Raw genomic sequence first — 20,873 nt, 5'->3', positions numbered from 1 at the left:
GAGATTGTAAAGAAAGATGACATTTAAAACCTGTTTCATGAGAGCACTTTAGCTTCCAGATTTGCCACCACTTCAGAATGGGAAGTAGAAAACTTCTTTCTTGGTTTTTAGTGTCTCTGGAGAGTTGTAAACTGTGTAGAGTCTAACTGAACATTTGTCAACCTCTGAACATTTTTAGGACAACAGAAAACAAAATGTCACTACTCCTTCCGTCTGAAGAGTTGTACTGCTGGAAGCTTTTGCAAATGAATGAAATAAAAATCACAATATGGCAGATAGAACAGTAGATGCAGTTTTGAGCTTCTTTCTAGGAAAAGTATGTGCAAGAGGTTCAACTGACAGCAATCAGAGTAAGTGTGATGTAGGCAGCAGTTCTCCAAGAGCAGCTCTGCACCATTAGGTGTTCCCAGTGTTGGTCCAAAGAATAAGATTAGAAACTGTCAATAAAGCAAAAAAGGCTACTGAGAGGCAGAAAATCTTTCCTAGACACAGTAGTTCACCTCACATTTTTACTTGATTTCACATATTAAAACAGTCATTGGTCACAGGTACTTAGTTTCCCTAAACATCCGGTATGCAGAGGCAGATACCCAGATTTGCCTGTTCATCCTTTTAGCTCTGAGACACTGCCATGCTTCTAGTCTTTTCAAAAGGTATCTTCAATGATCTAATGCCAGAAAGCCCGATAGACTTGTGTTTTTGGGGGAAATTTTTGGCACTTTGAATGTTTAACTTTCAGCAATTGCTGTTTAACACCCTGGCATTGCAGTGTTGCTAAGTGATGCAAACATGGTTCAGATCCTTTCCAGCCTGATGGTAAGAAAGGCCACAGCTAGTGGCTCGGAAAATTTCAGTGACCATAAAGTTAAGTAAATAAAACTAATCAGGAAACCTCTATTGTTTAGAGAGAAGGAGAGAGGCAACTGGAAGAGAATCCTGAAGAAGGGGATAGAATCACCAAAATTTAGTCCATCAAGTGGGAGCATGCCTTGCTTAAAAGCCATTCTCTGTCTCAAAAACAGTCAATCACACTCAATACAGGAACTGCATGGAGAGGTTTTCCAGCCTGTGGCTTGAAGAAAGACACAGGTGATCCTAATATATTGTGATAATCTGTACATGGGTTGCTAGAAGGAAAAGTTCAGTCAGATCCATTCTGCTCAAGCCAAGCCTGCCTCAGTTCTGTCTTCATCATTTCCATTTGGGAGAGCCCATGCCAAAAATATGTCAGCAGGAGGACAAAGATAGTTCTAGTTCCTCTTCTCTTCTACATAAACACTGTCTTACCGTCTTTCAGAATGTGGCATAGTCACTGATTGCAGTATTGTGGAGTCAGGCCATACAGTGTTAAAACAACTCAAAATGCCTTAAGATGCTTTAAAGGTTGAGGAAAGGCAAGGGGAAAGTGTGGTCTTGGACCAGCAGTGAGTGACTTTGAAGCAGATAGACTAATACTGATTGCTTCCTTTGTGGATACTCTTCCTGTGAAGAAAAATCTAATTGTCTTGGGACAGATTATGCTGACTTAGAAAAAAAACTCAGAGGAACACACATTTACAGTGGACAAAACAGATTGGATTACCTGGAATTTTTCTCTGATGAGAAAGGGACAGGTTACTAAGGAATGATGAAAGCAATAGATGGCAAAGAGCCCAGGCTGGTAGCACGTGAATGCCTCTGATGGTGTCTGAGATAGGACTAGCTGGGGACATCTCTACCTGAGCATGGAGATGAATGAATAATCAAAAGTGTTTTGGGGGCAGAGTCACTACAATAGCCTTAATTCTTTTATTTATCTAAGTGCAGAAGAGTCTGATCCTGTGAGGCATGTCTTATTTTTATAGGCCTCAAGTAAGAAAAATCCACTGCATACCTTTCGTATCACTCACAGGCTAATCTTTCCAGGATGAGAGGTTGAGTGCGTTGATCTCATGGCAATCTACAAAGTTCTCAGGATAACTGCTGACCTTGAACATGTCCCTGGGTATCTTTTTGATACGAGTATTGTCACAGATCACCTTAGACAGCGAGATTTTTCTCAGAGCATGCAGCTGCTGCAGAGTGAAAATTCCTGGTTTCTCCCACCAGAACCTGCAAAAGTATTTTCAGAAGAATTTCATGATTGCTTTGAAGGCATTTGCTTCTGGTTATTTGCCACGATGGAAATCTGGCCATGGCAAATCCCTGCTCAGATCCGCATTGACTCATGAAGCACTAGATGTACCTATCCAAAAAAAAGTGTCTCCAAGGGTACCTGGGCCAGGTCTGGATTTTTCCACACTCATCTGCAGAGCAGAGCACCCACCTCTTTTTACCTAGCCTCACACAGGAAGTAGTGACTGATCCTCCCTACTAGTACCCTGAGACCGAATGTCACATCAGGCAGGAACAACTGCAGATCACCTATGGCATGGAGCTGGCACTCCCCAACCATAAAGAGTCTGTAAGCAGGGACTGCAGATAGAACCTGCTGGCAGCTGGGACTAAAATCAAAGTGTGAGCCTTTCTGGGAGTACTTGCTGATGCATTGGAGGTGAATTGGATCAATGTGTGATATAAATTATCACCATTTTTTGCCATGGAAGTTTGCTCTTAGAGCTGCCTACCTGTCCCCATCACGAAGATTCCTGAATTGGGTGCCAATGATGCAAGCCAGGAGAGGCCCAACTCTGCCCTGGGGAACAAAAGGCTCTGTGATTGCCCCAATCCAGAGGTCAATATTGTCTGGTGTCCCATACAGATCTATTAACCTTTCGGCAAGCTTGGAATTGCCTAACACCTCAGAGAGTTCATGCACGTTTTGAGGTTGGGACAGCCCACAGAAGCGCCTCCAGGCATTATAACCTGCAAAAGCAAAACAGTAACCGATCAGGACCCTTATCTCCCCACTGTCTGCCTAGACTCAGGAGCTTAACAGACCTCTTGGCCCATGGGCAATGCCTGCTTCATCCCATGTTAGTAAAAGATCTGGGAGACACTGTCTAGGTGGACACAGTCACAACACATGCTGTTTTCAAAAGTCCTTTTTGTATGTACACACTAAACTAACAATTTGGTTTGTCTTTACATAAGATTGAGGGTTCAGTACATTGTAAAGGTTAAAACTATCTGGTGCTAAGATTGAGTATGCCAGTTCACATGGTTTTCACAGACTCATAGAATGGGTAAGGTTGGAATGGACCTCTGGAGATCATCTAGTCCAACCCCCCTACTCTAGCAGGGTCACCTACAGCATGTTAAACAGGGTTGCATCCAGGTGGGCCTTAAATATCTCCAGAGATGCAGACTCCACAACCTCTCTGGGCAACCTGTTCCAGTGCTCTGTCACTCGCACAGTGAAGAAAGTCCTCCTCACATTCAGGCGGAACTTCCTGTGGTTCAATTTTTGCCCACTGCCTCTTCTCCAGTCACATGGGACGACTGAAAAGAGTTTGTCCCCATCTCCTTGACACCCTCCCTTCAGGGACTTGTAGACATTGATAAGATCCTCCCTCAGTCTTCTCCAGGCTAAACAGGCCCAGCTCTCACAGCCGTTCCTCAGAGGGCAGGTGCTCCAGCCCTCTGATCGTCTTCATAGCCCTATGCTGGATCTCTCTCCAGTAGCTCCATGTCTCTCTTGTACTCGGGAGCCCAGAACTGGACACAGTACTTGAGATGTGGCCTCCCCAGCGCTGAGTGGAGGGGCAGGATCACTTCCCTCGACCTGCTGGCAACACTCTTCCTCATGCAGCCCAGAATACCATTGGCCTTCCTGGCCAGGAGGGCACATTGCTACCTCATAGTCAACTTGTCATCCACCAGCACTCCCAGGTCCTTCTCTGCAGAGCTGCTCTCCAGAAGGTCAGCCCCCAGCTTGTACTGGTGCCTAGGGTTATTTCTCCCTAGCTGAAGGACTCTGCACTTGCCTTTGTTGAACCTCAGGAGGTTCCTCTCTGTCCAGCTCTCCAGCCTGTCCAGGTCTCTCTGAATGGCAGCACAGCCCTCAGCTGTATCAGCTACTCTTCCCAGCTTGGTATCATCAGCAAACTTGTTGAGGAGGCACTCTGTCCCTTCATCCAGGTTGTTGATAAAGAAGTTGAACAGAATGGGACCCAGTACTGAGCCCTGGGGGGAGCCACTAGCCACAGGCCTTCAACTAGGTTCTGCTCCACTGGTGACAACTCTCTGAGTTCTGCCATTCAGCCAAGTCTCAATGCACTTCACTGTCCACTCGTCTAACCCACACTTTCTGAGCTTATCTCAGAAGATGTTATTATGGGAGACAACGTCAAAAGCCTTGCTGAAGTCAAGGGACACAATGTCMACTGCTCTCCCCTCATCTACCCAGCCAGTCATTCCATCATAGAAGGCTATCAGATTGGTTAAGCAGGATTTCCCCTTGGTGAATCCATGCTGACTACTCCTGATCACTTTCTTTTCCTCCAGATGTCTGGAGATGACATCCAGAATGAGCTGTTCCATCACCTTTCCAGGGATGGAGGTGAGGCTGACCAGCCTGTAGTTGCCTGAGTCCTCCTTCTTGCCCTTCTGCAAGACTGGAGTGACACTGGCTTTCTTCCAGTCCTCAGGCACCTCTCCTGTTCTCCATGACCTTTCAAAGACGATGGAGAGCAGCCTGGCAACAACACCTGCCAGCTCCCTCAGTACCCGTGGGTGCGTACCATCAGGGCCCATGGATTTGTGGATGTCTAGCCTACCCAGAAGATCTCTAATCCTATCTTCTTCAACCGAAGGAAAGTCTTCTTTTCTCAAGACTTTCTGCCTCACATCCAGGCTCTGGGATTCTTGAGGGCTGCCCTTAGAAGTGAAGACTGAAGCACAGAAGGCATTCAGTAACTCTGCCTTCTCTGTATTCCCTGTCACCAGGGCCCCCGCCCCATTCAGTAGTGGACCCACATTTTCCCCAGTCTTCCTCTTGCTGCTGATGTATTTGAAGAAGCCCTTCTTGTTGTCCTTAATATCCCCTGCCAGACTTCTGTGGAAATTATATTTCTAGGATCAAAATCCTGGAAAATAGCAGCATTTGCTTGTACTTAACCCAAGAGCACTCCCCTGCAAGATGCCAATCATACCTGTGGGTAAAGACATAAAACAAGCCTTGATGGGCCAAGAAGCTCTGCCTAGTTTGTGTGAAAGCTGAGCTTGGTTTCTTGGGCTTGTATCTTCAATTCAGAGCTCTCTGATGCCTTTTGTGTAAGTTATATCTTGATTCTATCAGGTTTTTCTATGTGCTTACTCTAAGTTACAATTTTTCTGATTCATCTCAGAATGTCAAATTCATATCTAAGCTTTCCTGATACCATATTTTGATGAATATTTTTTTCCTGTTCATAAATGCAATCTTATCTGACATAAATATTTCAAATACTTCAACAAAAAGATCATTTTACAAATGGATCACTTAAACCTCACATACTTTCGCTTTGCGATACACCACTCCTTCCTCCATTCTTTAATACATCAGACCAACTATCATCTTTGCTTTCCAAGCCCTTTGTCATCTTCTTAAATCCCTCAGAAAAAGATCTTTACAATACAGAGAGCTCTTCTTCCCAGAGCCTAACTGTCCACTGATCCTTCCCCCTCAAATCATCCCATTGGTATGAAAAATAGTTTAGTACATTCTTGGAGCTACCTCAAATAGCTGAGGAAAAAGGAGTGTTGTCCACAGGAATTATGGACTCATCTCTTTACCTGGAAGACCATGGTCTCTTCCCCGTTGCAAGTTCAGGGCCGCTAGATCCAAACCTACTATTGCTGTCTGCTCAAAAAGGTGATTCTGGAGTTCCTCAACGAGCAATTGATTCTGTTTCATCAGTTTTGCATGATCAACCATCATTCCTCGTAGGAGTGGGTCAATGCCACCTGTGTTTTTGCAAATCAAGAAAAGACACAGACTTTTTGTGCTTAATTCCAGATCTGATGCTCCCTTTTGTGCTGCTGAAACAGTGCTGCAGTGTATGTCCTTTCTACTTTAAGCATTATGGATTTCACATAGCTCAGCCAAACAAGACTGAGCCAACTTCAGCTCAGACCTTCAGGAAGGGTGACTATAGAGTAATTATAATGATCATTAGATTTTGAGTGAAATTTCCCCGAAGGGCAACAGATACAATAATAGCAACACCTTCTGGGCACTGAATCCAGTCCCTTGCTTTTACAGGCAGAATCCCTGTCACCTACTCATCAAGTCCAGCTTCAAACTAGGACCAGAGTTCCCACCACAAGACTCCAACAGAAAAATGTTATACACTTTTATTCCTGGTTTAGACAGCAATGCTTAATTCTCACCCTAAATCCTAGGATAATAGAAGAATTAAGGTTGGAAAGGATCTCTGGAAACCCTGCTCCAATGCTCTGCTAGAGCAGGACTAGTCTCAAAATTAGAATAGGTTGATTAGGGGTTTGTTCAGTCAAGTTTTGAATTTGCCTGAGGATGGAGATCCCACCAGGTCTTTCAGCACTTTTCCCAGGGACTCTTTTTCTTCTGTCTGGCAGGAATTGCTGCAACTGTGTCTGTTCCCTCTCTGTACACCTCAGAGAAGTGTTTGGCTCTATCTTATCTATAAATCTCCCTATTAGCTGAGTAGACTGCAGTTAGATTCCCCCTCTCTCCCCTTCACCTCTTTGCAGCTGTCCCTTCTCCAGGTTTAAACAAACTTCTTGTCTTCCAGACCTGCAGGTCCTTTTCTGCAGAACTACTCCTTAGCCAGTCAGTCCCCAGTGCCTACTGATGCATGGGGTTCAGTTTCAGCTTTATGTTTTGCAATTATTTTGTTTAGAATGAGCTATTAATTGACAATTATTTATTAATACTTTAAATCAATGATAACATCAATTCATGTCTTTTTGGCTATGTTGTTTTCATAGCCATTAAGATGACAGAATTGCTAAAACAAAGCAAAACTGGAAGCATGTGTATATTTTGGTGTGTTTTCCAGAACTGGTTAGACTATTCATTTTGGAAGAGACAGCACTTATCTCCCTTGGTAAGAATCATAACTGCAGATGTCAGTTATGTAAGCGCTGGGTCGAAAATCCCTTTGGAGTTATGAAGTGAGATGGTCACCACTGGAAAGCAATTATCCTGTCTTAACTCAGTTAGACCGGATGAGTCACCCTCTGGCAGTGCCTATTAATCACACAGTGATATGAAATAACTGGTTTAGACTAATCTAAATTTTGATTAACTGGCATTTGATGCCTTCAGGTTGATGCTTCTAAGAATAATGTGAGCATTTGCACTAAGTTTGTGCAAATGTACGATGCACACACTGTCAGGTCTCACTGAACTGAGAGACAGGCAGCAGCCTGAGAAGTACCTTTACTCTGCTACATTTTCCAATTATTTACTGGCATGTTCAGAAGATGAATGTAATAATTATTGCCACTAAGGTGGCTCTTTTTGAGGAGTTTGTGCTTGAGGACATTGAACAGTTGGAGCGTAACAACACACAACTTTTGGTAGGGCTTCTTTGCCTAGGTACAACGCAGATCCAGTGCTGCTAGCCTGTGTTTGGAGACAATTCTGCTCGTACCTGCAGGACTCTGTCTTGCTGTCTCACATTTAGCAGATCATTAATTCGTCTGCCTTCCCTTGGGTAGACATGCCAAGAACATCTTCCAAGCTGAATGGCACTGTAATTTGGGTGAGACCAGTTAAATAAATGGAGCTGTAAAAGTTTTTGTAGTCTAGGTCTCTGTGTCTTACCCGCTAACCACAATCTGAAGATCTGGTTCAGGACTAGAGCAGGACTGCTGGCTGACACATGTTCTTACCTTCCATTATAACTCTCCAGGAAGCACAAAAAGTCACATGAAGAGGAATATGAGAGAGTGAACCTAAAGGTTGAAAATTGTCATCTAAACGGGATACAAAAGGCTGTACTGAAGTATGACCAAACCGGAAAGCCAGGGAAAAAACATTTGCCACTGTAGGATCCACAGTCTCATTGTAGCCACTGTATGGCGGAATCCACTTGCTAGTCTCCTCTGCAAGCAGAAGTGGAAGATAGTCTCTGTATGTTATTATCTGAAAGAGCATATAGGCAGAGCTATTCATTAGTAGTTATAGCAGAAATGACATCAAAAGTCAAAATGCAGAACATGAATGTGGAGGGTAAAATAATTATTTAAAAAATACTGAAAGACAGCCATTTGCATCTGAGAAAGAGAAAGATGATTTTCCATGCTTTCCATCCTGACTGTTACTACAGAAGGTGACAAGAAGAGCTGCTGAACTGGAACGTCTTAACATCTACTGAACAAAATACACATGAATTTCACAAAAGTCCTTGGGAAGTGTGTTGTCTTCATTGGACTGTCCTTTTTCAGAAGTTTTTTGACTCCGTAAAAGAACACTAACAGTTTTGCAAAGTATGATTCCTCCTTTTCAGGGAGGAAAATTATTGCTAAACATGAGGATGATAAAAAATGAGCAGTGACCAGTACCTGGGTCATAGCACCTATGATCTTTCGAGTCTCCTGGTAAAGCTTTTCTCCATCCCAATGAGGATTTAATTTCCTCAGCTCTCTTACCAGGCGATTGTGTTCTCTTAGAAAGACAGTGTGCAAAGCAGAAAGTCCCAGGTTTTCAGCTACCCGTATATCACCTACAAATGAAAATATCTTAGGAATTTTGTAAGCTGTTTTTTATTTCAATAGCAAATTTTTATGTTAGAACAGACAAGTAACATCTGATAGCATGACTGGTAATAAGGCTTGTGGCTTAGCTGCCTAGTGGTCATCACAAGGTATGGTTTAACACACTGTATGAAACCATTAATGGCAGATATTTGTTTCCAGCACAGGCAGGTCATTCTCTCTCTCTCCAAGCCATTTAGCTGTTTTGGAAAAGGAGCTTTTGCCAATTTAAAATGTATTGCATATTTTCATGAGTCAGCTGCAAGTTTCTCATTTTGTGAAAATCTAATGCCTGCCCTTCTTACGCACATCAAGGTGCTTAACAATATTCCTTTGTATCAGCAAAGGAATAAAATTTTGGTTTTGAAAATTTGTCTCAGTTCACCCATGTTATAAATGCCTTTGAGAGATTTGTGAATGTGCTGTAGATAAAGCAGGACAGCACGGAGTGAAGTCCCTCTGACAGAGAAGGATGGAAGAAACACAGATGCTGATTCAGCATGAAGTTTTCTCCTACACATGGAATAAGACAATAATGTGCAATAGGATATACACTCAATATTCTTATGATTGACTTTGCAAGCTTTACATTTCTAATAATTTTTAATGACTTGCTCATGCTAGAGCACTTCTCATTTAAAAAAACTCTTTGTTCTGAATTGTAAATTTGTTTAAATTTCAGACTCAAATTTCTAGGCTTATCTTCTGAAGTAGCTTGAATATTTTCAACTATTAAAAATATAGAATGTAGTATGAGGGACAGTTATTAACTGCATTGATAAAGAGCTGTTAACTGTTAGCACTGAGCTGAAAATTGAATGGTGAAGTCTATGTAGGTGAGAAAAACATTTATAAGTTCTAAACAATGGTGTTTTTTCTATGGAAAATTTCTTCTACTTTTGAAAATAGCTTTTAAAAGAGGGATGACTTCCTACAATCTTTTGGGAAAATGGAAAAAAGTTTGTTTTTATGTTCAGTTAAACAATTCTTGTTCAAATTTTTCCTATTTTTCACTATATTCTGCCTAACACAGTGTCTTCCAATGACTCATATTCACTTGATTATAATGATCTTTTTAGACTCTATAGGCCATAGAAAGATTTTTGTGGTTCACATCGGAAAACTGTGCCACAGACGTGCCTTACCTGCTTTAAAACAGGGGATGTTCATGCTCTTGTTTGTGAACACACAAACACTTTTTGTTTTATTCTCAAAGGGCAATAATTCCAATCCTGCATCAGTAAAATTCTGGTTCACCGCCATCAAACCCAGCTGGTTTGTCTGATTTCGAATACACTTTGCCACAGACTGTTCACTGCCATACACCATGCTGGCATCAAGGAATGAGCTGACTGCGTTGATCTGCTCTCGAATAAATGTCCTAGGATTGCACACGGAAGCGGACTGGATGAACGGCATACAAGAATTTGGTCTCTGCATCCGTGGATCATCGGGGGGGAACTAAAGCAAACAAGCATAAGCAATGCCCAAGAGAAAGTGGTGAGCTGTTATTTTTTAGCGAGTTTTAAGGTGTTTTGAGGTATTTGGGGGTGTTTTAAGGTAGCATTGAGTGGAATGAAAGTTGTGATACCTTAATCGGGAAGCAAGGGGACTTGAAGGCACAGTCAGTCTCACACTGAAGTTCCTGGTTCACTCCTGCACTGTTGAAAGGGGCTAAATCTATATCGTGGGTGATCCACTGGCCCCAGTGCATAAAGACAAGAGAAAGCTCTCGATCATGAGTGATGTTATTGTTGGCTGTTCGAGCAATTTCATTTGACACTTTTCGAACCTGCAGAAAATCAAAATGAAAATGTGTTTGACTATCTTTACCAAGATGAATTTGTCTCTCAGTAGAAGACCTCCTGTGAGGCCATGGATAAGTCTATCTTAAATAGATCATAAGAGTTATCTTTGGCATTAAAAAGACATACATCGTGCCCCAACTGTGTCTAAACTGATGTGATATATATGCTCCAACCCTTTGGCTGTTCCAGCTTGACTCCACATCTGGCAACCACTAAGCTAAGTCAAGTTTCAGGAGAGGCCTTTTTTGTGCCTGAAACTCGTGTATGTGCATGCATCCAGAAATTCAAGAAAGCAGCTGAGAAATACACGTCTTATTGTTTATATAAGAAGTCCTCTTGTGTCCGAGCACATTACAGTACGCTTTGCGTAGAACCTGGGGAGATGGATTTTAAAAGATGTTATGATATTGCCCATATTTTGTATTGTGAAGTGTTTGCAACATTTTTGCACAGCTTTGTCTCTGATAAACATCAGCCAAAGCCACAGATCAATCGCAGAAAACAAATTCCAAGTTAGCAACAAAGATCAGAGAAAAGGATCAGCCAGCCTGAACTCTGGATGCTGCCATTGTTTCATTTCTAATGGATGCAATAAGTGCAGTTTTCACTGTTATTATTTGGGCAAAAATAATGATTCTCACCAGAGGGAGTGGAAATCCGTTGTAAAGCTTTCCTTCACTTACTCCTCTGGGAACAGACACTCCATCTTCATATTCTGCAGGCAGCCAGCGAGCAAATGCGTGGTTGGAGGCTCCAAAATGAGAATGCTTTCTGGAACATTGAAATTATTTCATATAATTATTACTATTATGAAATAATAGTAATTATTTCATAATAATTATTGTATTATTTCACAAATGAAAAGTTTGTAGATGCAAATGTTTTTCAGCCCTTTAAACTATGTCTGATTCCTACATAACAGAGGTGATTGATGCATTTTGTCCAGAAAATACTGAGAAAGTAATACCAAGATTATTACTGCAGATAAAAACCAACTTTTCTGAGGTTAAAGAAAGAGTCTTTATGTGACTATATTAATTTTATTTGGATTTTAAATCTCTGTTTCTTATTGCATCTGTTTCCAGGGATTCCACACAAAGATTCACGGAAGTGCTTGTTGGAAGGGACCTCTGGGATTTGTTTTCCAGCCTTACAGCAGGACTGTCGCCAATGATCTCGGTGTCCATGGCTTTGTCCAGCTGAAGCCTGAAAACCTCCAAGGTCCCCCACCTCTGTGGCAACACTTCACAAGGCTGCCCCTTCAGGAATTTTTTCTCTCATCCCATGTGGATCTCTCAAGCTGCAGCTTTTGCCTGTTACTATATTGTTTCATGCTACTGAAAAGGCTTTGACTCCATCATTTTGTAATTACTCTTCAAACAGACGAGGCGGCAACTAGATCTCCCCTCAGCCTCCTCACTGCCAAACTAAACAAACCCAGCTCCCTCCACACCTCCTCAGATGCCATGTTCTCCAGGCCTTGGAGCAACTTGGAAGCTCTCTTTTGAGGTCTCTTCACTTTTTCCACGTCCCTCTTGAACTCAGGGATCTGAAATTGTTCTGTTGATAGTGTTCATTCTAATATAATTTGCTCATTTGCAATATGAGTGCACCCTTGAACACACCTGCATGCCTACCAATTTTGAAGGCAGGTTTCTTCAGATGACTTTGGGTAATAGGACTGTTCTGGTAAGAAGACTTGAAGCAGAAGCACTAAGAGCAAATTCCCAGTAGGCAACTATGAAACATCAGATATTTTCCCCAAACATTCTGTGAAATCACATAGCCAATAAACTTAAGGTTAACTTCAGTAAACTAAGCAAGCTTGAAAGCAAGTAGGTTATTAAGTATTTCTGCACTATTCTAAACTCTAAAAAATGTCATCAGTTAACTCAGCATCACTTGTTCAGAAGAACAGTGATGCTGGTTGAGCTAATGATCTATGGCATATAGAGGGACACATATACACAAGTTATTTGGAAGAAAACAGTAACTAAATATCAGCTACTGCATAGCAATTTTCTGTATATATATTCTTACATCAGTAAATGCTAGATAACTGTCTATATTAAAAGAAAGAGGTGCTATGCTCACAATTTATAGCAGTGGTCTGTGAAATAAAAGTGTATCCTAGAACATTTAGCACATTATAGCTGAAGCAATGCCATGGAATATTAAGAGTATAGTAATGCCGCAATTCTTGTTTTCATTGCTATGCCTGTCCTTATAGGCAAATTTTAACAAAATACTTAGGTACTAACTCATAGTGTGCTTCTCAAGCAGAGCGAGAGCCTTGTAGAAATGTTTAAGTTTCACAGAACTGCCTCCTTTCTGAGTGCCAGGTTGTCTCTGGCAGCTAGCTGATTTAAGAAGGCTGAGGACAACCCCAGCCTGAACCTAACTATCTACATGGACACTGGTGTGCTTGTGGGTGCTGAAGGTACTGGAGATTGTGCATAAAAGTACAGACTAAAACACATGCAAGGTGAGTGTGAGCATCTTGCATTTGTAATGCAGGGTTGTGCTCTGCATGTACATTTTGTTTCATACCAGTCACACATGATGCAAGCCCACTCACACTTAGGGTCTGGAATGCCACAGAAGGCAACAAATCAACAAATCTGGAAGAGCAGAAGAGAAATCCTTCATTTCTAGGTATCAGGCTAGAAACTTCATCATTTTCTAGTCAAAAAAAAAAAAAAACTAAAAAGCAAATAAGCATTTTTTCCCAGGTTCAAACCAGGAGTGAGGATATGCCCAAAAAGCTGAAGAACTCTTTTTTTTTCCAGATCACAGAATTACACTAGCCAGAACTAGAAAAGCCAAGAATGAAAATCTTCATTCAACTTCCATCCTTATACTTCACAACAAAGTGTACATTTGTGTAACCACACAAATATGTTGAGAACTGTAAATGTATTTTCATTCGCATTACGCAACATATGAACAATGCACCAAACCTAGTTGTATGTGTCACGATGCTTAGTGAGTATAATAAACAGATTATTTGTATCTACAATGTCTAGGAGATCTATGTTTTAAAAATCTTGCTCCTGTACTCAGTCCATCTGAAATTTGACTGTCAACACACTCAACAGATTCAAAGCGTAGTGTCTGCCTGAGTCACAGCTGAGCAATGTTATCCACATTATAGAGGAAAGAAGAGTGATTTTCTGAGGCCTCAAGCTGAGTTAAGTGACTGAGTTAGAATCACGTTCTGACAGCCACAGCCCCAATATCTACTTTCCTCTCCTTTTCATCTCTACCACTCCAAGATGTAGCTTCCCTTCAGCCTAAGCAGCCCATAGAACCAGTGGGTTCAAATCTGAAGGTTTAATGGAAAAGATTTCTTTTTCATGTCAGGCATAGGTAGAAATGAAGCAACTATATAGACATCACTGAAATGAACATTATGAGCATTTCCCTCGTGTTGAAAGAAACTTATGCAGATGACCTAAAGACATCTACCCTGAGCCAATACACGGACTGGAGACTCTCTTTGTCTGTAGACAAATCCTACCGGTTGTTGCACTCTCCAGTAATGGTCCGATAAATGCTATCTTCTTCGCATTTAATGGAATGAATCTGGTAGTAACAGCCTGTTTCTTTGGAAATCATTTCCTTCTGTTGACTGCCTAGTAGGTCTGCAAGAGAAATGAGTAACAATGTTTCTCTTTTCCATCTCTCAGCAACATGAGAAATTTGGCATGGAAAGTAGAACAGGTCTATGCTGAATGAGTCGATCACAAAATCCCACAAGATAATACTAATTTTGGAGAGATTTCAAATGTATAACGCCATTTCAAGGTCTTTTCTCTGGTAACATTGCATAAATGGAGAAGGTTCATGCACTAACTCTGGGTGTCAGAAGTTGACATCTTCTCTGAGAATACCCAGGGCTTTTTACACTGACAGAGTTCAGGTCATGATTAATTTGATCAAATGTAGTCATCTATCTTAGGGTGACTAGGTCTCCACTTGTTCCTCTTTTGTTACAGGTACTTGTTACCTAGGATCTATTAAGAGCATATACACAGAAAGTCACTCTGTACCAGCTGATATTCAGTAACTGGTTTCTCTGAAATAATTTATGTCTCTTTGTCCCTCTATATGCCACAGATGATTAGCTCAACCAGAGTTACTCTTATACCTTGTCAGCCACAATCCATGGAGAGTCCAGTGGGGGTTCATCCTACCCTCAACCAAATCTTGAAGATTATGGGATAAAACACCTTCAGCAAGTGCCCTTTCCTCTCCATGGAAATTCTGTTCAATTTAAAACAGCCCTCATGTAGCTAACTTCAGCTGAGATAAATCAGCCCCAAGAAAAAATGATGATGTGGAGATTTGAGAAACAATGAGAAAAGCAGTCAGACACTGAGTTTGAGGAGTGAGGGACAATGTCACAGCGCTCAGCTCTTAATGAAGCCTTGCATAGGAACTGCTTTGCATCAGCAGATTACCAACGTTAGCTGGGTAGACAGGGATGCTGCTGCTGCTGCCTATTGTATGGAAGAGCTGCATTCCAGTCTGTGCTCCAGTAGATGAGCACTGAGCCCAGAGTGTCCTGGTGGCTGATACTCACTCCTGAGAAGCGACAGAATTTAGATCTAATCATGGAGGTCATATTCAGTTGTTTTAACTCCTTTAACAACTGATCTATCAGGAAGAAGACAAGGTGTGCTGTCAGCACTACAGGAACGATTTGGAGAGCCCATTTTGATTGATATCTCAGAAACATTCAGGCAAAATAGATTAGAAATCTCTAATCTGTGAATCCCTTCTGTTCTCTAGCACTGGCAGAACTGGGGCATCTAGAATAACACTAAATGTGAGCTGAGTCAGAACTGTGGAGGTACAGCATCCGGATTTGAATTGTTAATTTGATGCCTAGACCCCTTTGTGGATCAGTTCTAATCCCTGGGAAAGGGAAGCTGGTATAGCATAGAACAATCTTCCAGGAGAATAATGGGAAGCACCATCACCAACAATATTCCACTAGACTGGAAAAAAAAAATCAGGAGCTCTCAAAGCAAGACACCCTGGACAGTTGGATGCGAGGACCAGAAGTCAAAGGTGGGCTTTTATTCCCAGGAGCCAGAGTCTCTCAGCACTCAAGGCATTTTGCCCCAGATTTAGTTCACTTATTGTTAGCATCTCTGTGATTGGCCTTCTCGCCCTAGGCTGTTTTTATAGTCAGAGGTATGAGAAAGGCACTGCCAAAGATGATTAAAATAGGAGGTAGTTTGGGTCTGCCTTTGGATGTGCTTTATCTTTGCACCACTTGCAAAGTCTGGTCACCTGTGGCCTTAAGGTCAAGTAGAAACAGCTGGGGCATTTATTGTGAAGGGATTTTATCACCATTCATTTGAAAGAGCTGCTCTCTGACATTTTTTTTGATACCTTTTCTGCTATTAGCTGTATGCAAGATATTCTGGTCTAAAGCACATTACCTGTAACATTGAATCCCCTCTTCCCACACAACTGGAGCTTCCTTTTCAGTAGTTTCACAGTAGTTTCCAAATAATCAGCAGCACGGACTGCAGATCTGGTACTTCCTACTGGCTCTTTTAAGTGCTTCAGGAAATCTGCTGGTGTGGCATCCTTTTCCTCTATTTTTTTCTTTGAGCTGAACATAAAAGAGTCCCATTAAGTATCATCTTCAAAATCAGACCTGTTCTGTTGTGCTGGGCTGGGTCATGTACTCAGACACAATATCAGTACTCTGCTCACTTATAACAACAAGCTGGCTGCTCATCAAGTTTACACCTATTCAATTCTTAGCTGAATTTTGGCAAACAAATGATCGTGATCCCTTATTTTCAGTTTGCATTATGTTCTTGTCACAATAAATCTTGGTAAATTATGTGCAAAGCTGGGACAATATGTGAAGAACTGATTTATTCAGTGACTGTATAACTTTTTACATTTAATATGTCACAAAATATGGTCTACGAACAGAGAGACAGTCTCGATCATGTTGCGTCTCTTTCTGGTCCCATGGATCTTTATTGCAGAATGAAACAAATTCCAGAAGGTAAGCAGAGAGACACTCCTCTCCAAAACAGCTTGCTGTCTGTATCCAACCTTTGGGGGCAATAAACAGAGGGATACCTAGTTTCTGAGTTCCACTAAAGCTTATTTGTGACAGGGTATTCATGTACACAGCAGAGCCCATGACTCTGCTCCTTTTCAAGAGAGGTAGAACTTCAGCAGCCGGGAGAGGACTCAACATGTATTCAGCCTACTCATACCACTGCAGACTACTAAGAGGTTCATATAACAGCAGTATAAGCAGTACAAGCTGCTGCAGGCTGGAGGGTGGTCCTGAGGCTGAGAGAAAACACTAGAGGCCAGGAAGACTGAGCAGAAGAATCTGACTACCTCAAGGAGAGTCCTTGAACAGAGGTGTCTCCGTAATGAATATCTGTTAGGAACTAGAAGAAATATATTTTCTCTTATTTCCTTGAAATGTTAAGCCCCTGATACAAAATGGACTCACCTTTCTCGGGCAAGTAAGTACGCTGCATTTACCAGCTGCCTGGCTTCATTAACGCTGCTCAAAAGAGATGAGTCTGAGAGCACTTTCGAGCACCCTACTCAAAAACAAACAAACAAACAAAACCAGCAGAACATAAGGAGACTTTATGATGTACATCAGGAGCTAAAGGAGCACAGCTAAAGGAGGGTTTTTTCATACATCATGTTTTGAATATCTTGAACAAATTTTGCAGCACATAAAACCAAGGCTAAATTTGGACTGAGTATCTGAGTACTATTTAGATTTGTTATCTTGATGACTTACACCTTTCCCACAAGGCTAATTCTGCCTAATCGTCCTGCCTTTACTTCTTCATAAAGCTCTTGTACCAGGATCTTTGTACACATCCTTGCAAGCCTCTTTTAGGAAGAAAAGTAGTATGTAGGGATGTATGAGCCAACATCTGCCTTTGCTGGAGCTTTTTACCTTGCTGTTTCAAGCTTAAATGTCGCTGCTACACTGAGCAAAGCAGATTGGAGGCAATCACATTACATTATCCCAGATGAGGTAAAAATGTGTAGTATGAAGCTGTAGCTGAATACTACAGGAAATTTTCCTGACTTAACTTTAAATGCAGATAGTTCAGTTAGTTTTTGGGCTTTCTGGGCACTCCAAGCACCATCTAGCTATGTTCAAGCTCTGAAGAATCATTCTCTCAGGCATCTCCTCCTCTTCACTGGGAGGTCAAGCTGAGTGTGGCATCTACATTGCAGATGCTCAAGGCAGGCAAGATGAACCTCATGCTAGATGTGCTGAAGCTCATGGCAGGCAATGACTCTGCTTTGTCCACACCAGGTTTTTCTCAGCTGGCCCTTGCTCCCAGTGCACCAACCTTCTGACAGGCACCACAGGGGGTAGAAAGAGGTTGCTGTGAGGGCAGCTGACAAGTTAGTATGGCAGGAGCAGCAAAACATGTCTTCCAGTTACCATCAAAGCAACAATATGTAACACAAGGAATGTTAGTGAAGAATGGGAGAAGAGAACAGGGTGAAGGAGCTCCAGCAACAGTTAACAGGAGGTGCAACAAGGAACTGAGCAAATGTATGACATAAGAGATCTTACAAAACTGAAATTATCTTTGAGAGCTCCAAAATGCAACAAAAATTGGCCAAAAGGTTCACAAAGAGAATGGGAATTGGGTGAGTACAAGAGGCTACATGGATGTAAACAGAGAGTGATTAGAGAAGCCCTGGATCTCAAAAAAAAAAAAAAGCTGAAAACTAGCTAAAGAAAAATAGTGAGAAAAGAGGACAGGCATTATCTATCAGGCCCCTTAATGTTCATCTAATTGTTTCCTTTGTGTAAAAGGACAGGCAAATTTTGCTACAGCTGGGATTTAAAAATAATCAGCAGTTGTTTCACCTGTGTGTGACTGAACTAGTAAGACCTGATCATGCATGATATGACCCTAACACTGAACCTTGGCAGCCTGGAGGAAAGGTCACTCTCCCCAAGACTGGGTTCTAAGAGTTCACAATAAGACCACAAGTCTGCCAGAGTTTTGGGGTGGCTTTAGCAAAAGGTTTTATAAGTGTATATGACAACAGAGTTTGTGAACTCTAGTGCTAGATCTTGCTACAACAAAATTTAGTATAGAGAAAATTCAGATCTGCCTGGGAAGAAGACAAACGCACTTGTAACATCCCCTTCTCACATATGTGCAGGTGTCTCAGTGGGGCCTAGCTTTCTATTCAGCCACTCATTGGCTTTCAGGATTTCAACATATCTCACATTGTCCTCCTGAGGCCCTTAGGCATAGGTCACTCAGTTCCCTTTGCAAGATGCTGTTACTCCTACTTAGTTGTCAGTTTGCAGCTGATTCCAAGGTTCCTGGCCCCAACTTTTCCCACCACAGACCCTGGCCTGATTGCCGGCCTGGGATGACCACAAGTGTGACTTAGGGGTATTGGAGCCCTTTGCTGCCAGAAGAAAGCTCTAGATTAGAGGATGTTGAAACAGCTACATCCTGTCCTACAGTTCTCCCAAAGCAGAGAAAATTAATGGTTATACTTCTGTTGATTCACTGTATGGTGATCAGGCCTTCAGCACAGCTACACAACCCACCCCATTGCTTCTGCCTCAAGGCTCTCCATTACATTAAAGCCTACCTTTGAGAAAATTAACCCTTGTACGTGGTTGCCTTGTACAACCATGGCATGTTCATTTCTGTGCATGAATTGTTTGAAAGAGTATCTGATGTAAAAATTGCTGCTTGCTTTCTAATTTGATTTTCTCTAGCTTCCCCTTCTAGGCACTGTCCTGTCCCATCTACTGCAAATGAAGGCTTGTTGTTGTGACTTTTGTTCTGAAGACCTTTATTCTGGAGCATGCTGTGGGTTAGAGGAGCTGCATTTGGAACAAATTATGTAAATATCTAGTCTCTTTTTATGTCAGGTGCCACTTGCACAATGTCCTTTTTACAGTCTCCATTCTGAAGCTAGTAAAGTTAGTTGTGTCAAATTTCTACTTACAATTATCCACCTTTTTTTTATTTGAAGTTACTGAATTTTAAGTTCTTGGGCCAAAATGTACATGAACACGATGCATGCAAGTTCAATATTAATAGTCAGATAAAACAGTTTATCTCTTCCTACAAAAAAGTATAGAAGAAAACAATCTTGCCAATGCTAACATTTTCCTTGAAGAGTCAGACCATAACTGAGGAAAAAGGACCTGAGTGTGACAAAAGAACCATCCTTCTCCCCATTAACTTTGTTCTCAGAAATAAGCTACACATTTCTGCTGAGACTTTCAAAGAAGTTTCTGCAGAAAACTTTTGTGGAACAGAGAAGCTTGTTGTATAAGTAATCCCACTGAGGAGCACAATGCTTCTCAGGTGTGAAAACAGTGGAAACTTCATTTTCAAAATACATAGAAAAATAGAATGTCACATGTCTACGGAACACAAAGCATCTGGTTTCTAATCAGGCAATGGATTGTGTGACAGTCATATGTAATGTGGGAGATGACAAGTAAACATAATGAGATGATATGACAATGAAGCCCTGTGGGAACATCCTGATCCTAGATCCACCTATTTACTGATGCTGGGAACCCTCCCCACAAGTATGTGGGTAAATGCCAACATCCTTATATCTCATTCACTCACATCTGCATAATGCATGGCCCTAGGTGACAATCATTTTGGTCCAGAATGTCCTAAAGCCACTTTGCCTGTGATACAGTGAGTTCAGTGGACCCATACTGAATAGGACTTGTTGCATATTTTCACGTGGACCTAATATTGTATTGTTTGATGTAGCTACCAGAAATCCACTGAAAGTTACAGGACAATAAAAGATCATATACTAGTAGTAGTTTATCATCCATTTCACAGATCCGACTTGCATGGTTATGGGAGGTTTTGAGAGGATTACTTTTTGCCCTTCTTTCGAAACTGTTTTTCCCTGTAAGAAGGGACATACACTTAGAACACGCATAGGAGAAGCCAAATACATGACCTGTGTCTCGGTCTCCCTGTTACAAAGTGAAAATCATGCCCTTTGACGACCAAATATAGACAAGTTTCTTAGGCATTGACTTCATTTTTGGTGAGGAAATCTACAGGATATTTCGAATTCGTCTTTGAGCTACATCTAACTAAGAACTCGGACTACATTCTGCACCAAATCCTCCACACAATATTACACCCTTTTAATCACAACTGCAACAGAAGCAGGAGAAACGAAATCTTACTATTTAATGAGGAGTCCAGTGCCCCGACTAGGCTCAGGGTGATGATGGATCCTAAGAAAGTAATTCTTGATTTGGTCCCTAGAGAGAAACACAACAGAAGACTTCTCATTTAGCTGTAACTGAATGAACAAGCTTTCACTGAAGCATCAAGAGAGAGTGACTGTTTATGTTCAGTTTGAACACTT

The 20,873-nt window shown here is 41.6% G+C and overlaps 1 protein-coding gene across 1 annotated transcript; it reads right to left on the bottom strand.

Moving 5' to 3' along the window:
• Positions 1-1,892: 1,892 nt before the first annotated feature.
• LOC146593958 (eosinophil peroxidase-like) lies at positions 1,893-20,812 on the bottom strand. Its single transcript, XM_085308401.1, has 12 exons — positions 20,689-20,812; positions 16,954-17,047; positions 15,905-16,080; positions 13,972-14,095; positions 11,093-11,222; positions 10,235-10,435; positions 9,789-10,104; positions 8,452-8,612; positions 7,780-8,032; positions 5,695-5,865; positions 2,607-2,844; positions 1,893-2,091 (listed from the first exon to the last, which is right to left on the bottom strand). The coding sequence occupies exons 1-12, from the start codon at positions 20,795-20,797 to the stop codon at positions 1,893-1,895; spliced, it is 2,172 nt and encodes a 723-aa protein (XP_085164527.1). The 5' UTR covers positions 20,798-20,812.
• Positions 20,813-20,873: the final 61 nt, after the last annotated feature.

Source organism: Rhea americana, unplaced genomic scaffold, assembly GCF_003343005.1.
Source record: "Rhea americana isolate MKP2758 unplaced genomic scaffold, rheAme1 scaffold_274, whole genome shotgun sequence".
In the NCBI taxonomy this organism is placed as follows: domain Eukaryota; kingdom Metazoa; phylum Chordata; class Aves; order Rheiformes; family Rheidae; genus Rhea; species Rhea americana.
The sequence above is the reverse complement of the archived record's forward strand: the minus strand, read 5'-3'. Positions and strand labels throughout refer to the sequence as shown.